Source organism: Cololabis saira, chromosome 18, assembly GCF_033807715.1.
Source record: "Cololabis saira isolate AMF1-May2022 chromosome 18, fColSai1.1, whole genome shotgun sequence".
Lineage (NCBI taxonomy): Eukaryota > Metazoa > Chordata > Actinopteri > Beloniformes > Belonidae > Cololabis > Cololabis saira.
This window is the reverse complement of record NC_084604.1, coordinates 8,844,994-8,860,646: the sequence shown is the minus strand read 5'-3', so window position 1 is coordinate 8,860,646 and position 15,653 is coordinate 8,844,994. Positions and strand designations below refer to the sequence as shown.

General features: G+C 42.9%; 1 protein-coding gene across 4 annotated transcripts in view; it reads left to right on the top strand.

Annotated features, from left to right (window-relative positions):
• The first annotated feature begins 1,077 nt into the window (after positions 1-1,077).
• Positions 1,078-15,653, top strand: part of cep43 (centrosomal protein 43) — a 31,281-nt gene continuing 16,705 nt past the window's right edge. For 3 of the 4 annotated variants that reach the window (XM_061706935.1, XM_061706934.1, XM_061706932.1), the window contains exons 1-11: positions 1,078-1,211; positions 3,910-3,963; positions 4,040-4,094; positions 4,886-4,974; positions 5,153-5,281; positions 6,855-6,911; positions 6,994-7,064; positions 7,494-7,555; positions 8,697-8,758; positions 13,536-13,607; positions 15,011-15,052. In XM_061706935.1, the coding sequence (XP_061562919.1) occupies positions 1,128-1,211; positions 3,910-3,963; positions 4,040-4,094; positions 4,886-4,974; positions 5,153-5,281; positions 6,855-6,911; positions 6,994-7,064; positions 7,494-7,555; positions 8,697-8,758; positions 13,536-13,607; positions 15,011-15,052 (777 nt within the window). In that variant the 5' untranslated portion in view covers positions 1,078-1,127. The remainder of the gene's footprint in view (positions 1,212-3,909; positions 3,964-4,039; positions 4,095-4,885; positions 4,975-5,152; positions 5,282-6,854; positions 6,912-6,993; positions 7,065-7,493; positions 7,556-8,696; positions 8,759-13,535; positions 13,608-15,010; positions 15,053-15,653) is intronic. The other variant, XM_061706933.1, reaches the window with a different exon arrangement.

Here is a 15,653-nt window from a genome sequence, read left to right as displayed (position 1 = left end):
GACTGAATAAACTTTATTCATTCATTCATGCATTCATTCATTCAATCTGTGGGTGTGCAAGACACAGCATGAAAGAGCCCATCTTCCCCAAGTCCCAAGCAGCCACGGAGACCAATATTTTGAAAATGAAGGTGGATTTATTTACAGGAATTAAATGAGATAGAGCTTGATCTGGCTTCAGGGTGGACCAACCAAGGCCAACATACTGTAAACAAAACAGATCTAACTGTGGAGTAATCAATCTAATCAAACCAAAAATAACCAAACAACAACTTACCTCCCTGACTAACATAAACATGAGAGAACAAGGTTAACCAAAATTGCAGTCCACCCCTTATTAGCTCTAACAAAAGATAATGTGATTACTATTAAGAGCAGGATCTGAATTGTGGCCAGGAGGGAGAGGAGGGAGAGGAGGGAGAGGAGGGAGAGGAGGGAGAGGAGGGAGAGGAGGGAGAGGAGGGAGAGGAGGGAGAGGAGGGAGAGGAGGGAGAGGAGGGAGAGGAGGGAGAGGAGGGAGAGGAGGGAGAGGAGGGAGATGGGAATGCCTCTTCTGCCTGGGGTGATGTCATCCAGACCATTTATAAAGCAGGTAAGAGCCAATCAATGGCCGAGCTGGAAACCAATCCCCCAATCACCTGCTGGTCCTCGCACACACCTATTTACATATCATCAGAATTGAATACACACACTTGACACAGATGTCCGCTCTGAAAAACACAAACATATTAACATAAATCTATCTATCTATCTATCTATCTATCTATCTATCTATCTATCTATCTATCTATCTATCTATCTATCTATCTATCTATCTATCTATCTATCTATCTATCTATCTATCTATCTATCTATCTATCTATCTATCTATGACTGTCTCAGAAAATGAGAATATTGTGATTTTCTGTAATGCAATTACAAAAACAAAAATGTCATATTACAGAAAATAAAGAACTTTATCACAATATTCTCATTTTCTGAGACAGTCCTGTCTATCTGTCAGTTACAGAGTCCGGTCGGCAGGGGGCGGTACGCCCCCGCACGGCGGAGTGATCTCATCTCAGTGACCGCCGTAGAAGAAGAGCAGCCGGCGTTAGTTTGTTGCCTGGTTCTGGTTCCGCATCATCATGTCTGCGGCGGACGAGGACACGGAGCTGAGAGACCTGCTGGTCCAGAACCTGGAGAACAGCGGGGTTCTGAACAAGATGAAGGTCAGACACCTTGAACCGAACACGTTTATCTGCTGCTGGCGGAGCCCCGAGCAGCGGAGCCCCGGTCAGCTGAGCAGCTGCAGCCAGGACAGGGTGTTGATACTGTCAACTCTGTCAAGATTTACATCCTAATACCTCCATATATCTGTCCAATCTACGGTTATCAACCGTCCCTTGAAAAACAGAATCCTCCCGTATTTATAAACTAAAGTACGTCCCGTATTGAGCTGAAAAGGGACGCACTTTGTCCAGTATTACTGTGAGTCAGAAAATAGTCAGAAAATTCCAATGGAAAATGGTATTGAGCTGTTGAGTTCATGAGTTATTTTTTTCTGTTTTACTACAACTGTATCCTACAGTCATGGATTTTGAGGCACAAATATGTTTACAGGTTTTCTACAGACTTTCTGTTTGCACTTTTGTTATTGCACTAAAAATGTGCACTATTACAGAATGGATGTTCTGCTTTCTTTCTATTGTTTTATATTAATTTATAGGTTTCTGTTTAAGAAAGATACTTGAGTTATTCAGTTCATTTTGGTATTTTGTATTAATGCAGTGTTTCTCAATCCTGGCCCTCTTGGGCCCCTGTCCTAGGGCTGGGCGATTTTGGACAAAAATAAAATCCAGATTTTTTTCTCTGAAAACCCGATTTCGATTTCGATTCTTTTGGTAAAACTACAAAAGACAATGGAATAAATTGTTTCAAATATTTTATCTTTATTTTTTAAAGAAAAATAGCAAACAAATTTCCTTATTGGGAATGAAGTGCAATTGAAAGATACTGTAAATCCTCCTTGAGTTTAGTAAAGTGACAACATTTACAATTTTCTTGACCAAACAAAGATGACTAGACAAGCTCTGTCTGTAATGCAGACAGCTGCAAAAAAGGAAAATCGATTTTCCGATTTTCCTTTTTTTAACATCGTCTTGATTAATAAATCCGATTTAGATTTAAAATCGATTAATCGCACAGCCCTACCCTGTCCTGCATGTTTCCCTGCACCAACACACCTGATTCTAATTAAATGTCCTCATTAGCTTGTCAGCAAGGTCTGCACACCTCTGTTGATGACACATGTACTTGTATCACGGTGTGCTGAAGCAGGGAAACATCTAAAACATGCCCACGAGGACCAGGATTGAGAAACACTGTATTAAAGTGACAATAATTTGTTTTCCATGTGTTCATGGCATTCAAAAATATGCATCTAATTCAATTCAGGTTCGAGTCAAATAGTAAAAAAATCGTTTCACTCACAAAAAAAGGGGCTAAAAAAATTCACCACGCCAGGAAAGGTGAAGGCAGTCGGGTTGGCCAGTGATGAGGTGTCCCTGATTTATTTTTCAGGGAGTTGGCAACCTTAGTCCAATCTTAGCGGGAGCATTAGAATATAATGATGATCTTACTGGCTGTTTGGTGTCAGTAAACGCTCGTTTCCAATAAAACCACCATGTAATCAGGAGAGTTGGAGACTCGGACCTGTCCTCCCTGCAAGCTTCAGGGGGTGGAACTGGTCCCAGGTTTGTCCTGCAGCTCTGGTCCAAATGGAACAAGAACGGAGACACATTTTCAGGTGGCACTGTGAAGAAATTAAAAAACTGACATGGTCAGAAGTCGAGTAGGGGACTACGTTTCCCAGAAACCCCACACAGCACCGACAGGTGCGTCTGGGTCACCTGATCTCGCTTCATGACAGGAGATGAGGAAGAAAGCAGCTGCTGGAGGCTGGGGAGAGGTCTGACCCGGGTCACCTCCGGGTCTGTCTTGGAAATCTGGTGGAAGATGATGGAGAGAAGGAGGTCTGGACCTCTCTGACCCCACTGATGCCACCATGAGCAGAACTTGGATAAGCTGTCACAGCTGTATTTATTTATTTATTCCGGATCCCCATTAGACTATTCTTCCTGGGGTCCAACATTGCACACATAAACAATAAAATACAATCCTTACAATTAAAACATAACTAAATCTAAACAAAAATGATCTGAGATGTGATGGAATTCAACACTTAAATTGTTGAAACCAGCCAGAACCAAACAAGAAATATTCCATTTTACACACTCAGAATTTCAGAATAAACCAACCAACTAAAACTGACTTCCTTGCTAAGCACTGCTTTTCTTAATTTATTTTTGAATCTAGCTTTATTGTTTAACATGGTTAAATGTGGTGGAAGCTTATTCCAATATGTTTCTGCTCTATACATCGTAGCCTCTTCAGTGCATTGGTTCTTGGTAGAGGAAGAGTAAAGTGAACACCAGAAGCAGATCTGGTTGCAGAGCCATGTTGAGTATTGCTGGGATTTAGATGTGATTACAAATTGATAGGTTTACCAATATTCCAGATGTATCAATTAGATGCCAGGTTCTGTGGAAAGATCTCTGCAGATGAACCCACGTCAGAGGGGACACTTTAACTACTCCCCCGATCCCTCGTTTTTGCCTTCTTTCTTCTCTTTTTCTCAGAAGGATGTCAGTTTTAGTCTTTCTGGTCTTGTCTTAAGTGAAGTATATATACTTGTTTTGTTTGTGGATTGAAAAAGACACACAAGAAACAGTTGGCAGATGAAAGGATGTTGACTGTTGAAGCAGACCAGGATGAGTTGGAGGTGCAGGGATTGATGCTGTGATTGGTGGAGGGGCTGAACTGATGGCAGGATATGTCGTGGTAATGTTGCTTCCATGTTTGCTGCAGGCAGAGATGAGGGCAGCCGTGTTTCTGGCCATGGAGGACCAGGACAGACTGGAGGTGAGTCCTCTTCCTGATTTTCTCCTCTCTGTACGGGATTGACCAGCTGCAAACCACATCTGTCTGTTTTCCTCAGAGCAAAACTCCGCTGGTCAACGAAGATCTGAAGAAGTGTCTCAACTCCAGAGACGGTGAGTTTCTGTTGTCTGCTCTGGTACTTGTGCAGTTCTGCTAGTCCTGGTTCCAGCTCTACTAGTCCCGGTTTTGGTTCTACTTGTCCTGGTTCCAGTTCTACTAGTCCCGGTTCCAGTTCTATTAGTCCTGGTTCCAGTTCTATTAGTCCCGCTTTAAGTTCTACTGGTCCCGGTTTTGGTTCTACTAGTCCCGGTTTTGGTTCTACTAGTCCCGGTTTTGGTTCTACTAGTCCCGGTTTTGGTTCTACTAGTCCCGGTTTTGGTTCTACTAGTCCCGGTTTTGGTTCTACTAGTCCTGGTTCCGGCTCTACTAGTCCTGGTTCCAGTTCTATTAGTCCCGCTTTAAGTTCTACTGGTCCCGGTTTTGGTTCTACTAGTCCTGGTTCCAGCTCTACTAGTCCTGGTTTTGGTTCTACTGGTCCTTGTTTCAGTTCAACTAGTCCCAGGAAAAAGAGCCTTTAAACCCCCACATAGAAAGGTGTGGATGACATCACAGAAGAGATGTGGACCACACCGTTCACATCTCAAGCTCTACATAGCACCGGGTCAACTTACAATGTGCTGCAGAAAAACAAACAAATGTGCTGCAGGTGAGAAATGTAAAAATGTAGTTATTTATAAAAATAAACTAAGATGATATGAGTGAACATGAGAAATGTTGTGTTTATACCGTCTTCATGGATATAAAAGTCAAATGGAAGAAGTGTTGTTCTTTACTATGTTTGTATGGAACCACATATCCAGACTGGAGCGAGCTGTCACCCTGAACCCCCCTGGTGTGTCCACAGGTCGCCTGGTGGCCAGTCTGATCGTGGACTTCCTGCAGGTCTTCAACCTGGACTTCACGCTGGCCGTGTTCCAGCCAGAGATCAACTCGGTGAGTCTCAGCTTGTGTGAAGATCCACAGTTGCCCAAGACAGTATATAAAGCAAAGAAATATAGACAATTTATGCAATTATAACTGAAAACTTTAATGTTTTCATACTTTTTTACCTTTTTTATTTATTTTTATTTATTTTTTATTATACACGTGTCTCTCTTGGTGCTACACGCAGCTGAACGGCCTGGACAACAGGGACCTGGTCTGCAGGGAACTGGGCCTGGCAGAGTCTGAGCAGAACAGGAAGTCTCCGCTGCTCCTGGAGCTCATCGGGACAGGAAGACCCGGAGGACAACCGGCACAGGTGAGATACACCTCTCCTCGTGGTTCCTGGAAGTTCCTGATGACTTCTAAAGGTTGCTGATGGTTCGTGAAGGTTCCTGACTGGTTTCTGTGGACTAGCGGAGCTGTTACAGACTACACACACAAACCCCTTGACCAGTTCACACTACAGTTGCTAGAAAAATTGTGCAGATCCTTCAGAATGAACAGTTGTTTTGCGTCAAATGTGATTCGCTCTTCATATAAATCGGTGTCAGACAAACTCAACATCTTAAACTGCTAACAATCTAAGAATTTCTGTGGTTTTATTAGCATTAGGCCAGCACAAAAAACTACAAGAACAATGGAGAGCTATGATGGTTATGAGGTACTTCTTTTTTTTTTTATTATTATTATTATTATTATTATTATTATTATTATTATTTATCAGGTTTATTTATTTATATATTTTTTAATTACTTAAATTTTGATTGAGTTTTCACATATATGTAGGCAAAACCAATACAAAAAACAAGATACAAGTTTGTAAACTTAAACTTACAAACTGTTTTGAAATACTATTATTCAGTCCACTGTTGCATTTTACAGCTTACTTGTGGTTCCTTGAGGTTCTAACGGTACAATGGGAGGTAGAACCTTCAGATATCAGGTTCCTCTCTGGAACCAGGTTGTGATCAGGAAGCAGAACCCTCTCTACCTTTTAAGATGACGCTTCAAACCTTCTTTTTTTATAAGTTTATAGTTAGGGATGGATCAGGTGACCTGAAAACATCCCTTAGTGATGCTGCTATAGACCTAGACTGCTGGGAGATCTCCCATGATGCACCTTTCCTCTCTCCAACTCTATTACTGACTCTATTCTTGTTGTCATGAACTTGTGTTCCTTTTTCCCAGCAGATGTTCCTGATCTGCTGACTTTTTAATTCCACAGTTGCCCGGTGCTGAATGATACTGAAGAGTATTAGGACAATGCAGGAGAAAAAATATTTGAGCGGGGAAGATTTTTTTTATTGTGCACTTCGAGAAATTTTATTCACGAAATTTTGACTTTTTTCCTCAACATTTCGTCTTTTTTCTCGAAATTGTACTTCAACATTAATCTCGACATTTCAAATCTTTTTCTTGACATTTTGACTTTTTTCTCGAAGTGCATAATGAAAATCTTCCTCCTCTAAAATATATATTTATCTTTTCTCCTGCCTGGCCCTAATACTCTTCCGTAGAATCAGGATGGGGGTTGGATCCAAGAAAAGTTTTTATGGCGTCTTTTGGTTTCCTGACTGAATCAATAATAATTATTTTATTGGCTTTGTATTAACTGGACTAATTTGGAACCAGTTGAACTGTATCGTTGAAGGGACTTGATGACTTTGGTTGTGATTTGGTGCAGTGTAAATAAAGCTGGGTTGAACTGAATTGAATCAGTGATGGATCAATGCTGGATCAGCTTTGTAGTTATGTTGGTTCAGGTTTTCCCCCCAGATGTTGCCATGGAGTCTCCAGCTGTGTTACTGGGCTCTGAAGGTCACAATGAAGGCGACTCAGGTGTGACGACTCACCTGCTTTTCTTTCTTCTTGTGTGTTCTTCTCCACAGGAACTCTCTCAGAGGCAGATAACAGAGGCCCACAGCACGTTTGACTTTTACGACAAGGTGGGTGTGACTATCTGATGACATCATCCATACAGATAAACAGTGTCCAGCCAATCACAGACCACGTATGGTTTTCCTGCAGGATCAGAGCGGATATGTTGGAAAAGAAGATCTGAAGAACATCTTCACAGATTTGCTCCCAAATATGAACAAGTAGGAAATATTTTTTACGTAACCTCAACTGTTTGTCCATCTGCGTGCAGTCATGTGATGAAGAGCGCACACTCTGCCTCAGTTCTTCATCCGTTTCTCATGGAGGAACTAAGGCAGGAATGTTACCTCTGGTAGCATCAGCCTGGAATAATGAGACCTCCCAGTTTTCCTGCAGGAATGATCAAGCCTGAAATAAACCCCACATTCCTGAGTTGGGGTTCTGTTGATATATGTGATCTAGTATCAGATGGTACACAGAAGTGAACGCTGGAAATTACTTTCAGCAGAATCAGTGATGCTTTCTGTTGCGTTGAGCCTCACATTAGTCAAGAATCTTCTGGAGCTCATGGTCCACCAAATGACATCATGTCCAGGTCACGTCCCCCCCATGACCCATGCTTGACAGTCCTGGTGTGTTTGTGCTTGCAGGAACATGTTGGAGAGGTTTGTCTGTGACGAGCTCAACGCTGCAGACAGAAGCTCCTCTGACAGTAAGTAGAAGGTCATTTCTCATGATTTCTGCCCAGATGGCAGTGTTGTGCAAGTTCATACTTCTCATGAACTAGTTAAAAGTTCAATCCACATAGTTTAAAAATCAACAGTTCACGTTCATAGTTCACCATTTTCACTTTGAACTAGTTCAAATACAGTTCATTTCAATATGTTTAGGTGAGAAGTACGAATGAAACGCCCCCCTATCCTAAAACTGTTCACTGTATACAATCATGTATTGCTAGCTTGATGAAGGAGGACTTTTCAACTTTACTCAGAGGCTGTAAATCTCCAACAATGTAGTCCAATATTAGTTTGTCCACCTGTTGCAGGTAAATCAACCCCCTGAAGGAGCAGCAGTGGGACTGGGGTCGTTTGGGGCTGTTGGGTCTTCTTGGTCTTTCCTGATCACTCTTTTTGATTGTTAAGGACTTGATATTTTCTCACACTGGACAGATGCTTTAACTCCACGTGACGTTTCAAATTTGAAGTTGACGAGGCTTGGGACTTGTTTTCTCAGCGCAGGTGGACATAATTTGCACAGAAAAGTTACATTTTTACCGTCGGACTCGTTGGGAGACACTGTGTAAAATTCCTGCAGATGATGATAAGGATCATCATCTGACGGCTCGCTGACGCTGCGTCTGTAACGTTTTTGTCTTCACTGGTCATGTAAAGATGCACTGGGCTCGGGCCGCCGTTGCCATGGAGATGGTGCCCGTTGCTATGCTAGTGTGCACTGCATTGTGGGTAATGTAGTGTGAAATCGTCGTCTTGTTGAGTATTTTAAATGTGTGCGCTGCCCGCTGGTGAAATTTATTCCGTAATAATTGGACGTAAACAGTGAAGCTGAAACTCACATAATCTGAACAGTTCAAATTCCAGTTCGTGATCTGCAGAATGAACAAGTTCACGTTCAAGTTCTTTATTTGCAAATATGTTGCGTTCAGTTCAACGTTCTCACAGAAATGAATGTGTTCAATGAACGCGTTCATTTGAACTCGTTCATGCACAACACTGCCAGATGACGTTTCCACATCAGAGGTGAAAAAGGGCCCGGTGAGCTCCATGTTCGGACTCAGTTCCTGCTCTGACAAAAGCTGTTACAGGTGCAGATTTGACTGATCTGTTTGTTCGCAGCCGTCCGCTTCCCGTTCTTCCTGGGAATGTACAGACGTCTGTTCAGCCAGTGCAGAAGTGTGGTGAGTCCCCATCATCATCATCTTGTTTTCAACGAACATTGCCTGCATGCATTTTACACTCTCTAATCATTAGTGAGATGATTAATAATTAAGTAGGCTCTGCATTGATTGGTTGTTGCATTAGGAATGAGCTGCACACTGATTGGTTGGTTTACAGCGACTAGGGATGCCCCGATACTGATACTGGTATTGGGGCCGATACTGTCCTCATATACTCGTACTTGCAAAAATTCTCCGATACCACGCACCGATACCACTCCATTGTTGTTGTAGTTACTGGTTAGTGACTCTAGGGGGAGATGTTGAGCTGCAGTCAGCGGTGATGAGAAGAGAGTGATACATGAGTGAGACTGGTAGCACCGTTTCAGGCAAGATAGCAACAATTAATGCCAGCAGGATGTCAGCAGTGTGGACATATTTCAAAATAAGGGACGACGACAGAAGCAAGGCAGACTGAAGCTACGTCCTAATGCTAAGGTGTCAAGAGGAGGGAAGGAGAATATGTCGTTTAATGCTACTCCAAGACCACAACAGCAACATTAGCTCAGGTTCTACAAAAGCGACAGACAAGAGACGACCCACGGGCCGTTAAAATAACGGAGGCTCTAACCCGTTATATATCGCTGGATGAGCAGCCACTGTCAGCTGGAGAAGACCAAGGATTTCACCGTCTTCTCAACGCACTCGAGCCGCAATATGATGTTTCATTGATATGTTATATGTTTGATATTTTCTTAAATGTGAAGACAGTGCCAGTGTGGAGACTTTTTATTTACACAGATTCTTTTTTGTTTAAAATAGTGTGGCGTTCCACAGGGTTCTCTTTCAGGCCCCACCCTTTTTTTCATTCTACATGTTTCTCCTGGGGTCTGTTTGCAAGAGGCACGTCTTGTTTCATTGCTGATGATGTACAGGTGCACATGTCCTTAACATTTAAAAATCCAAAGCTTCCCTATAGCCTCTGAGTCTCTTGCTTACCTTGTGCAGGTAGCATGTGCAGTTGTGGGAAAAATCGTCCGTCATAGCTCAAAAACGGTGCTGGTACATCTCACATTGAGACAGATGGACAGAAGCGTCCTGCGACCAGCTGCAACTGATAACCAAATGAGCAGATAACAAACTAATCTGGCTGAAACACACCTTTGTTAATTGGTTGTAATTACTTTAGTACTACTGTATTATACTACTGCTACTTTCTGTTAAATCATGGCTATATGTAGAGTGTATATGTTGCCACAAATAGCTTGTGCGTTTCATAATTGTAGCGACGTCCCTGCCTGATCCCTTATTTGCTTTAATATAAATGTAGGATATAAGAACAGTTAAAAACCCGCAATGATAAGCTGTGGTTGGTGTTTTTGTTCCACGAATAAGGTAAAAATCGTTGTCATGTCTGTTGCCAGGTAGAACGGAGCCCAGCATTCCTGTTATTGGCACACTTTAGTCCGGTGAACTGTACAGACACAGCATGTACATAGGCCTCTGTTGATTTTCCGACTCTAAATCGTTTCTCATATTAATTCCTAAAAATTGATTTGTATGTCTAAAGATCAATTTTCTTTTTTTTTTTTTTTTATTATTTTTTTTTTTTTTCCATCATTACATTACAACTTTTGGTATTTTTTGGTTTATACCCAAAAAAGGAATGTTTTGTTGAACACGAGAATAACTGGTGCCATTTAAATGTGTTTAAAGGTATGAAAACGTTAAAGTTTTCAGTTATAATTGCATAAATTGTCTATATTTCATTACTTTATATACTGTCTTGGGGTTACAATTGCATAAAATGCTAAAAACCAAATTCTCAAAAATTAAAAACAAAATTAAAGAAATAGACCAAAAATGGAAAAAATAAAAGCGATTTCATACATCCTCTGTTTGCTGCCGTGGATCTGTTTGATAATTCTGCCCCACCATGTTTCTGAAAGCAGTTCTATCAGCATTCTGGGAGCTGATTGGTCCTTACAGCATCATTAGCTGCCAATAGTTGCTGTTGAATCTCAATATAATACTAGTATTAATATGTTGCAGAACTACAGTCATATAATTCATGCAACAGCTCAAAAATCTGTTTTAATAACACTAACCCAAATCAATATCGGAATCGAATCAAATCTTGATAATCGATTCTGAATCTTAGGAATCGGAATCGAATCGATTCTTGACATTTGAATGGATCCCCAGCCCTACATGTACAGGGCCGTACCTGCTCAGGACACAGACTGATCTGATCAGCGTACAGGTGAACACTTCCTGCTGAAGCCACCAGGGGGCGCCAAGTGACCGTGTCAGCCTCACAAACAACCTCTTATGAGAAAATAAATGAGCTGTCTTCATTTGCAGTGTCCTAAAAAAGAACTTTCAGTGTTGACAACTGACATTAAGATTCAAATATGCACCATCTGTGATATGGTAGCAGTATTTGAGTTTATCAAGCTGGAAGAATGGTTTAGACCCCGTCCACACGTAGCCGGATATCTGCGGATATCTGCTAAACCGGAGATATTTTCCTACGTTTTGACCTGTCATCCACACGAAAACGCAAATAAACGAAGGTTTAAAAAAACTCCGGGCAAAGTGAAGATTTTTGAAAACTCCGTTTATGTAGATGCGTGTAGACACACACAACCGGAGTTTTGCGTTTTCGAACATCACATTATGCGCCAAAACAACAACAAATCTGCTCTGACGTGCGACTTTTGTTTACTATAGAAATACAGATGATCCAGCATCTGTTCTCCAAGCCATTTATTAAATAAATGGTCTCTGCTCTTGACCGGCCGCTTACTGCGTTACACCGACACAGAGGGCTCCGCGGAGCCGCGGAGGCTGAAACTCCGCGGAGCCCCGCCGAGCCCCCCGGAGCGGCGGAGCCGCCGAGCCCGCGGAGTTTCCCCGGGAGCCGCAGATTATCTACAGGTTAGAATCATAGGCGCCGGAACCGTGGGTGCTTCGGGGCCCGAGCACCCACGGAGATGGCCGAGCACCCACGGGGAGAGCCGAGTAGGGGAGCCCCCATGTCAACAATCACTGATTGGCTAAAGCGGTTTTCAAATAAAGGGCGCACAGCCGCCGCCGGCTTTCCCATTCAAGTGTATGTGCTGCCGCTGCGCAAGAGCGCAGGGTCTGAGTGACGCAGAGCCTGCGCGCATACACCTGTGTACACATTTATTGCAAGTTGCTTGGCGACTGAAAAAAAGTTTTTCCGGTCTGGCGCCGTTTTCCCACTCATTTGGACGTACAGTAGCTACAGCTCGGTTTGCAAAATGCATGTGTCCCTGATTCAAAGAAAAGCCCTGGCTTTAGTTCTTCTTCTGAGGAGGAGGAGACGAGCAGCAGCAGCAAGGAGGGGATGGGTCCATGAAATCCTCATGAAGACAGGATTTGGGGGAATACAGGCTCGTTCGGGAGCTCCATGATGGCCAGGTCAGGCTGAATCATATTTTATTAAAAAACCTTTCTGAACTATGTTGTTTTTTTTAGCTCATGTCAGTCATTTTAGCGGACCTGTAGTGCTTCAGTTTGCAAAAGTATTGACACGTGGTCTTTTCATAACCATATATTGATCAATGATTCAATTGATCCCCAGATGAGGCATGGAAATGCTATATTTTATTTTAAATTAACATTTTATTGTTAAAAGAGCAAAAGTATATCACATTTCTACCACTTTTAAACACACCAGGTGTGTCCAAATTCTGGGAGATTTCTCTCCACTTTTGTCCCTTTTTATTGATGTCCCGATAGTCCTGCAGTCTCATCCCACAGGTCTTCACAGACTCACAGCCAAGATCATTCTTTCTTCCATGTTGATCGTCTCTGATCTACAAGCTGCAACTTTTTTTTCTCCCTCCACCTTCTCTCCTATTGGACACCGCCCAGATGCCGTCACAGGGCGCACGGTGAAATTAAAAAAAATTCAATTCTACTGTTGTAGATTAGAAACGATCAAGATGGAAGAAAGAATGATCTTGGTTATGAACTATAGAAAAATAGCCTCCCTTTTCCTCAGATGAACACCCGAATTTGTTTAGAATTTGATTATTATTTGTGTGTGTCTGTGTGTGTGTGCGTGCGGCGTTCATGTCCGTTACCGCTGTTAAATCTACGTTGCTGAATTGCTACACTACACTACATGACATTCAGCACCCACCAGCAAAAACATAATTCGGCGCCTATGGTTAGAATGCTTATGAATGTGGTCGAAAACGCAGATCTTCGGTTACGTGTGGATGCAAATTTTTTTATAAACGGAGGGGGGAAATATTCGTTTTTAAAAATACCCGGCTACGTGTGGACGGGGTCTTACACGTTTCCAAGTTTATAAAGTCACAGTTTGATTTTCTGAAGTCATAAACTCTAAGCCTTCTCTTACAAAAATACTACAAAAATGTAGTTATTTTTCTGAGTTTTGTTTCGCAAGATTGCATTTCCAAAGTAAGAAATTTTTTCTCATTAGACTTTTCCCTTCTTCCCACCAAATATTTATTTTCAGGAGTTTAGACATTTAGGACGTTATACACCGGTAACAGATCTTTGAACTGGATTTTGAGTTTTATGGAGTGAGGCTAACACTCTCTTGCTGATTCCTGTCAGAACTTGCGCTGCTGCATTTTGGATCAGCTGGAGGATATTCAGACAATTACTTGGACATCCTGCTAATAACACATTACAGTAATCTAGTCTAGAAGATACAAATTCCTGAATTAGTTTTTCAGCATCACCCTGGGAGAGGATGTTCCTAATCTTTGTCTGTCTCGTCCGTCATGTTTTGCAGGTGGTTCAGGACTCAGGAGTGAACCAACAGCAGTGTCCTGAAGACAAACCCGCCTCTGCACCTGTCAGCAAGGTAGGTTTGGTCCTGGTGGTCTCACACAGAGCTTTTAAACTTGTGCATTTGTTCTCTGTAGCTGCTTCATTTACAAAACTCTGACGTTGCCGGGTCGCCTCTTCTATAACTAGATGTGGGTCTAGTCTGGTTCAGCTTGGAGGTCGGTACTGATGTTGTCACCAGTCAGTACCTGCGCTGCTGAAAAGTCAGCTGGAGCCGCGAGCAGCTATGAAGTGACAGAGCTCCTAGTAGATCTTGTAGATCCCTTTTTTAATTCTCTCCTCAGCCACCAGGTTTATGAACATCTGCACCTCAGAGTTGGATCACCAAACAGACTTCTGCTGCCATTGCTGGTCAAATAAAATGAACAAGGAGCTGCCGTCAGAGTCTCTCTTTCGCTGATTTCCACACCCTGACTCAGACGTCTGACTCCAACCCCCCGACCAATCAGTGGCCTGTAGTGTGATGATGTCAGATACAGCCGACTCAGCCACTTAGAACCTCGGCAGAATAGTTACAGAAAAAGTATCTACTCGGCATGTTAGACCCCTAGTTGGAAAGAACCGAGGCGAGTCGGGCTGAGTAGGTACTAGTGGAAAAGCACCACAAGTGGTTTTACAAGATGTGCTGGACTATCCCCACTCATTTCCACAGCATGGTCAGTGGGTCAGGAGTGGGTGGTTCTAGTTACAGCTAAACCTGACGTCCAGGAGGGTTCAGTCCTCATCCTGGACCCCTCTTAACCCTCTCTAAGATCCCCGAAGGGGACATGGGAGTTTATCAGTGCTACAGTTAATTTTTGTCCCGGTCCAAACAGAGCTAGTTTGATCTGCATTGCTGGTAGTGAGTCAGATTCGTTCCAGGGAGGAATTGGACTCCATCTCTCTTTATCACCGATTCTGGTTATGACTTTTATCTTCATCGGGTCGGGATCTTGGTCTCTCTGGAACGTTCAGAGCTGAGTGGGAAGAACCAGCACCTCCAGATCTGCAGGGTGGCTCCTCCACATCCAGAGGACACAGTTGAGGTGGTTCATCTGGTTAGGGTGTCTCCTGGACACCTCCGGGGGCATGTTTCAGGCCTGGGAACACCTCAGTTCCTTTGGAAGATCTGGAGGAGGTAGCTGGAGAGAGGGAAGTCTGGACCTGGCTGATTTAGACTGGCAGCAGATCTGCCCCCATGTGGTAAGAAGTGGTACTGCTACATGAAGTGGCTGCAAGGCAGAAAAGCAGGTAAACCTAATAAGATCCAAGGAAACGGAGACGTTGAAAGGGCTTTGAACATTAATGGGGGGTTAGAGACGACCAGACAGCTGTTCAGTCCTGCAGGCTAAAGCAGGTCCAGGTGAGGTCCAGGTGAGGTCCAGGTGAGGTTCAGATGAGTCTGACACTTGTTATTCCTGTTATTCCTGTCATGCACAGATTCCCAGGTATAAAGGCCAGAGGAGTCAAACAGCAGCCAAGGTAACGAGAGGTGGAACGTCATGTTTCCTGTCACCACTCTGATGGTTTAACATCTGATCACATCTCTGACCCGGTCTCTGATCCGATCCCTGACCAGGGGCCTCATGTACAAAGAGTGCGTGGATTTCAACGTGAATCCATGCGTGAAATTTTTGCGTACGCCAAAATAAATTCAGATATTCAAAACTGTGCGTACGCCCAAATCCACGCAGGTTCCTCTGAACATCACAATCAACGTACAATCAACGTACCACATCACTCCGCCCAGTCCCCTCCCTCAAATACATATATTTGAATATGATAATGAGGATAATTATCCATTAAAAACCACTCATCCTAACAAGGAACGTGGAAAAACAAGTAAAACAAATTGAAAAAAAACATCAACCGTGAGCTGGAGACAGTCATGTCAAAAGTTGAGGCTTGAAAAAATAATTTATTTGGGGGCTCCTTGTTTGTAATTTAAAAACCGACACCAAAACTTAAGTTGGTGGATGAAAAACGGCTCCTCGTTCCACTTTACCGTGTATTATATACTGACAGATGAAGACCAATGTACACGTTTATTGAGTCTTACACCTTGTGGATGTCCGGGATCACC